The following is a 6978-nucleotide window of genomic DNA, read 5'->3' on the forward strand; positions in this document are numbered from 1 at the left end:
GCTATAATTCAAGAAAAATGTAAAGGGACCAACAGATATGTAATAAGTTACCAATGAGAATTGCTTGAATAAAGTGCAGCTAATATTTGAGAAGGGCTAAACAAGAGAAATTCGATATTTTTTATAAATATAGCATAAAGAAAAAAAATACTTAGTCGATGCTGCTACATGTACAACTTATCATTTCCGAATCACCCAAAAAATATCAATATATGATTCATTGAAAAAACATTGATTATAGGTTAAAGAAATAATCTATCAAATAATTCTTGCATAACATTTTACATTTATCTTGATCCCAACATAACAATAACGTTTACATCATTGACATTGAGCATCTTCATACTCTAATCAGTTGTTTACATAAACAAAAGGAGATATATACTTCTCTAAATGTGTTATTTTGGTTTTACATTGACATTGGATTTTAATAGCTGTTTTAAAGCGAATTTGTAAAATTAAATTAACTATAAAACCGTGACAATTAGCATCTGTGCAAATGGAATTTACAGAAGGTTTCTTGACCAGTGAATCCAATGACACCAACATGGATCTTAACACCACCCTCTCCCAAAATTCCACGGGAGATCCAAGTTTGCAGGCTTGGAAACAACCACTATACGTCCGGTACCTTCTCATCATTGGTTACGCCACCGTTATCCTATTAAACGTCATCGGAAATCCGTTAGTGTGTCTGGTGGTGGCCAAGAACAAAAACATGCGGAACGTCACCAACCTCTTCATAACTAACGTGGCCGTCAGTGACTTTCTGGTGGGAGCGATCTGCATGCCATTGGCGTTGGTGGACAACTTGAAAGCAGGTATGATTAACATGAATTTAACATTGTTTTGGTTTTAAATGTACTTTTTCAAACAGAAAGATTTTCGTCCAGTCTTCTTCAGGATAACTGAGGACCCAGTTGCTAAGAACACGTCACACCTGCCAGAAGTGTGACGTAAGCAACGAGTCAAAGGTGGTTCCTCGTTGGTACAATGAAGGCTTGATGCTGGTTGATTAATAGTTTAGTGTCAATACGCATATTCATATTGTTAATACAGCTTAACCGTGGTATTAAATTTGACGTTAACAAGATGTCTAAAGCTGTTAGTTGTGTTTGGACTTTTAAGCGCTCGCCATGTGCAAACGTTAATGCCAGATGGCAGTGGTAATGGTCTCCTCGACATTTCCTTGGACCTGTCTCCTTATAAACTGTGGATAGCGCATTGTGTTTGACATTTTAACTAAGTTGCCAGATCTACTTTACCTCACATGCCTCTCTATTACACCTGAGGTGTGATTCCATAAACGGATTGGAAGCCTATTCCTTTCGCTTCGAAGACGAACGATGCTCAAATTTTCCACTCAACTGATCCTTCGGAATGCTCGTTTGTTGTCCACTAGATCGAAGACAGTTCTGCCATTTTATAGCTGCGAATTGATGTAAAAAATCCAAACAACCAGTGCAGTAATATTGCTTTGAACGACATTTTCTCCAATAAAATACCATAAAAGCTAAGTGAAAGAACATGAAATCGGCTGAAGCCAGCACCATTAAGGGCACCGTTCTATTCGTCATGCAATAGGTTAGCTGTAGAAAAGTGAGGACATTCTTCACACGGTCGTGCATGTCCTGTACAAAATTCTACAGGCTTGTGACAGTTAAGATTAACACTGGTCCTTGCCGTACAGTCGTCAGAGCTTCGCTGAAAATCGTCCGACAAAGATCGTACGATTGGTCGACAAAACATCGCACGACTGCGCCTAAACTACGCCAGCTGATGTTATATTTGCTTACATGTCAGCCGTTTCTTCCCACCTTAGGCTGGGTGTTTGGAGAAGCGATGTGTACCATCCTCCCAATGATCATGGGGATGACAGTTACTGCCTCGGTGCTCACTCTGGTCGCTATTGCCGTTGACAGGTACGTTAATGAAATTTCCTTTCTTATTCAATCATCAGCTATGTTTCTTAAGGACGCATAGGATCCATTAAGGGCGTTGAAAATAGTGTTAATCATATTTTCTTTATGGATGTCGTATTTGCCATTACTTTCGTTCGAAACTTTTACATCTGTATCTGTATTTATAGAGCCGGTATAATCGCCCTTCGGCGCGATAAATCAGCTTCGCAGGCACGCGGCGCGGCAGCAGCTGTTTATATTGCACAACTGTTGTAAGTGCAGCCACATATTTCTAGACACCACAGACTAGAACGGTCTTCCATATAAAACTCTTGTTGACAACTTTACTTCAGGTACCTGGCCGTTATGAGACCAACTGATGACAAGATCAGCAACAAGATGACCTGTATCGTGATAGCAGCCATCTGGATAGCCGCTAGCGTCATCATGATCCCTGGTGCCATGATGTCAGAGTACAAAGATGCTGACGGACATCCTACCTGCCACGAGAAGTGGTCCTACGTCGAGAGCAAGCAGGCGTATTCCGTTTCCCTCTTTGTCTTCTGCTACCTCATCCCACTCTCTGCCATTTCTGGTTTATACCTCCGTGCAGGTGTCCGCCTGTACAACAGAACTGTCCACCGCACACCATCACCTAACGACGCCCGACACGAAAGAGGTAACCAGGTCCACAAACTTGGCAACAAGGCCCGCGTGTTTAAGATGATGGTTGCCGTCGTTGTCCTCTTCGCCTGCCTACACTTACCCATGTATATAGCCAATCTGCTGAATGACCTCGCACCACTTGGAAAACCAGGAAGGACTGTGCTGTACAAGTACATCTACCCGATTGCACACTGGTTAGCGCACGCCAATAGCTGCATGAACCCTATCGTGTACGCTGTACTGAACAGAAACTTTCGCCAAGGGTTTCGGCATGCGTTCATGCCACGAAGAACTCGTGGCGTCAACGTGCCGAAGGTGACATACAAAAGAGCGGCAGTGGCTGACCAACCTGACAGAGTGGAGGTCCACTGTCGGTTGGGACAGGAGTCTCCCAATGATAGTAGGCTGCAGCGGCCGTTACCGTCACCGGCAACACTCGAGGCGGTCAACCATGACTGTTCACCGGGCGAACCTCACTTTCTACATGAGGTCAATCAATAGCTCCGCAAAATCCTAACGATATAAGCCAAACGGTAGGAATAAACCTTAAATAGGTTTCCTGAGCACACAGCTGGAAATTAACATGTATTTCACGAAAGCATTTGATGTGAACTGAAGACTAATTTTGTCCGCCAACAGCACACAATTTTCCTAGTTCACCAGATATCTTTTTTTTTTCCTTTCAAAGAGAGAAAATGATACTGCGAGCGATCGGTAGTATGTAATCTAATTAGTACACCATCTGAGGGTCATATGTACTATATTTTTAGTACTTTTTGAAAAAAAAATACAACTGCTAAAAGCGTATATCTGAATGTTGGAATATCATTGATTAATTCTAGTCCTGAACTAATGTAATTGATTTTTGTTGTCAGCGTAGCGAGTGTCAGCAAGCATGTTCAACAGTTGCTGTATCACCATTTGTAGCTATACTAAATGTTGTTTTTAACGTATCTTATCTCAGCATTGCAGGAGTAAAGCTTTTACCCACGACAATTTGCCTTGTCATATAAATGTTGTAGTTTAGATGTGAATATTTGATGGTCTCCATTAGAAGCAAGCACTAGAGGTTTGGCAGCCTATATATCTAAAACTGCGCTGGTTATGAATTTAAACTGGTCACTGCTAGCACCCACCTCTATACAGTACGACAGTGTTCTATAAAATGAATATGACAACCCAACTCCTAAACTGGGGTTTCGTGATTAATTACAAAGACAAATATCAAAGAGAGAGTAACATGATTAGTAATGTAATTATTGAATGATGTTTATGATCACGTGCTGTATAGGGACATTCAAAGAAAATTCTTTAAATGTTTGTAGAATATATGTTTGTAGCATCAGTGGATCATCGAAGGTACCGACTCTCGTGAACTTTTTGTGTTTCTCTGTGGGGGAATCAACATATAGAAACGTACATTTCTTGCATACTGTAGGCTAAAGTCTACGAAATACTTAGACATGTGTGTAAGACGTGTGTGTAGACAAACTGTAAACGGATCTTAGATTTCTTATTAATTATCAGTCATTGTACTTCAGTAAGATGATGGCATTGTATTAGTTACATTGCGTTTATTGATAATGTTGTAAAACATGTGCCGATCATGATCCGTATGTACGTACGTGTAAGCCTGTGTCAGAAGTAACTGAACCGTCCAGGTGAATCATAGATTACAGGCTACCTAACACTGGAAATTAGGGTTCTTGGTTCACAACCAGTATATTGCAGACGAATCTGCGATATCCGGTCCCACATATTAAGCACTGTCATATGTGCGGTTCCGAACTTTATGTATTGTCCCAAATCTATATGTATTTATCGTAAATGTTTAAAGAGTACAACAGTGAACACACATCGGAGACTGTGAAAAAGAAAGTGCCAATACGTAATGTGAACATGTGAGGAATTCTCCCAGTCTTGTGGTATTTGGACAAATAGCGACAATGTGTCTTTGAAAAAGGCAATTTGCCATATGTGTGACACTCAGTGTGAAATATCTAATGCCAATCTCATCGAAAAGGAAATTAAAGAAATTAAGGATAAAGGGAATTATATATGTTTTTTTTCCATATCACAGAGTTTTCACTAGTTCTTCATTTTGCTCCTCTATAGATTGCCAGTAGTTCAGTAATCTTCTAAAGCTTCAAGACTGTCCTCGGAGCTGACTTACTGCAGGTCGACGACCTGGGGCTGAAAGATCACACCTCTACAGAGTCCATCATTCTGACGTCCTTTAGATGATAAGATGCTCCCTGGCATTCTAAACTGTCGACAAACATTTAGAAACCGATTCCCAGCCATTAGGCCAGGCCTGAATGGCCTTTAATGGCAAGAGTACATGTGACAGGGTCACATCAAAGTGGATAAGTGAACATTAGCAAAGGTTAGATGTGCCTTTTGTAAGGTCACACGCTGGACCTACATATTTTCCAAGGCTAAGGTGCAGTATGACTTGTGTTTTCACTAGGACTTACTGCATTGAAACTTTCCTTCAAAAATACACCAGATGATTATCAAAGAATAAGGTCTATATGCCCACGCACATTAGTTCTCATTGCAAACAAGGCACAGAGTTCGTGGCCGGTAGTAAGATATTCAAAAACTTAGGTGGGTCAAGGGTTAGGGCAAGGCTCCACTTATAATTTTATCGCTTCGCATCAAACCAACGTTACCCGTAACACCTACGCAACGCCAACGATCACCTAGCTTCCAACAACACCTGCATTGTCATTCTATCTAATGCTACAAAAAGAGAGAAAGGCAGCCATGTTGAAGAGAGAAAGAAAGGCATGTTTTAAGAGAAAGTAAGACACGTTTCAACCTGATTAGAGAAAGACAAGTCTTGGACACGATTTCTCTCGCCAAACCGAATTGCTGGACGATCGTCAGTGTTGTAAAAAGGTTGTGAGAGAGGAAACAAAGTTCCACTGAGAATTTTCCCCCACGAGTGCTCACTGTAATTATTGCCACAGGGACGGGTGTGGAATTATTAGCTGAATCCTACCAACTTGATTGATTGGTTCTTAAATTTTTGCAGAAAATAATGATCGAGTAGGTGACCAAACATCCAACAAAGTAACATATCAGGCCAGTATATTGCCAAATAATGAACTTGAAAACATCAATGCACTTGTCCAACCCAAATAAAAGTATTAAACTAAGATTGCAAGTACTTGCTTCAACTGTTGCACATTTGTTCATATTGTGAACCAAACGTATATTTTTCATATCAGATATACATGAAGCGATAAATCAAAGAACCACGATATCAATTAGGTTTGACTATGCCTTCCAAAAGACCGTTGAACTTTTGGGAAAAGGCCAGGGTTGGCATGGTTGTTTAAGCAAAATCGATCCAGGTAGAATTACATTCAGCGGTCTCAAACTGGCTTCATCTGGCTGCATCCGCCGTGCGTGGATGTGGACAATAGCCCCTTTGACTCCTTGATCCATTCATTCAATGATAGGTTCATTTATCAACAATACTAGGAAAACTTATCAGTACAGCAGGCAGTTGATGCGTCAAGTGATAACTTATATGTTAAACGCCTTGCCAAAGATGCTGCCATTACGATATACTATTATCCGTATTTATATGACACTCTAGCATGTGGCAGAAGCTATGATTTCGGCCATAAACCATTCTAATATTTTGTTTCATCATGGACAACCTGCCCAAACCCATATCATTTGACAGAATCCCCAATTGACTTCAGCTCCACGAAAATATAGGGATCGGAAGCTGAAGAATTTAGCATATGCATGTAATAGAAGGCAAACAAACTAGCACTTAAGCTAATCTATTTTTCGCCAAATAGCAATTACTTAACAACTGAATATGATTTTGGAAACGGTAATCAATATGTTTGCCCATAGATTTCTATATAGGCTTCCTCTGCGGTATTATATTAGCTGTCAGGTATTTGCAAGCCTCAAATCACCTGATAAAAGCATAGAGTAAATACCAATAATTCTGAAGCGCATCTCAACCACGTTGTACTCACTGGAGATAAAAACCTCATTACGTTACACACTTTACAGTGGGTGCTGGGAGATCATCAGAAATGGATTGAGTTCGAGAGAGCACGGTTCAAAGCACAAACTTAGACTTTGATCAGAGACGATGTCTAAGATGAGTAGGTCTTTCAAGTACCATTTTCTAAGGCTAGAAGTTTGCCCGTCAGCGAAATAAGCTTTCATATAATCCTAACATTCATTGGGTGCTTCCTGGAGGTTTCGTGATGAAGTTATATATTCTCCCCACGCCTGACGATCAGACAGAGACATTTCATATTGCCCCATGCGTGGGCCTTAGGTTCATCATAAATTGTGTAGAGCTTGGAAGTCAATCAAATCACAGTTTCACTAGCTATTGGTTTCTGTACTCAATACTAGCGAAGTTATAAGA

The 6978-nt window shown here is 40.5% G+C and overlaps 1 protein-coding gene across 1 annotated transcript; it reads left to right on the top strand.

The window, feature by feature from the left end:
- Nucleotides 1-500: 500 nt before the first annotated feature.
- On the top strand, nt 501-3125 carry LOC118426423 (neuropeptide FF receptor 2-like). Its single transcript, XM_035835796.1, has 3 exons — nt 501-821; nt 1823-1922; nt 2255-3125. The coding sequence occupies exons 1-3, from the start codon at nt 548-550 to the stop codon at nt 3066-3068; spliced, it is 1188 nt and encodes a 395-aa protein (XP_035691689.1). The 5' UTR covers nt 501-547; the 3' UTR covers nt 3069-3125.
- The last annotated feature ends 3853 nt before the right edge of the window (nt 3126-6978 follow it).

Source organism: Branchiostoma floridae, chromosome 11 (genome assembly GCF_000003815.2).
Source record: "Branchiostoma floridae strain S238N-H82 chromosome 11, Bfl_VNyyK, whole genome shotgun sequence".
Classification (NCBI taxonomy): Eukaryota; Metazoa; Chordata; class Leptocardii; order Amphioxiformes; family Branchiostomatidae; genus Branchiostoma; species Branchiostoma floridae.

Excerpts from the sequence above, each read along its gene's own strand:
- LOC118426423 (XM_035835796.1), top strand. The coding sequence starts at position 548 with ATGGATCTTAACACCACCCTCTCCCAAAATTCCACGGGAGATCCAAGT. Across the intron at positions 822-1,822 it reads GGTGGACAACTTGAAAGCAG|GCTGGGTGTTTGGAGAAGCG; the intron begins GTATGATTAACA and ends TTCCCACCTTAG. Across the intron at positions 1,923-2,254 it reads GTCGCTATTGCCGTTGACAG|GTACCTGGCCGTTATGAGAC; the intron begins GTACGTTAATGA and ends ACTTTACTTCAG.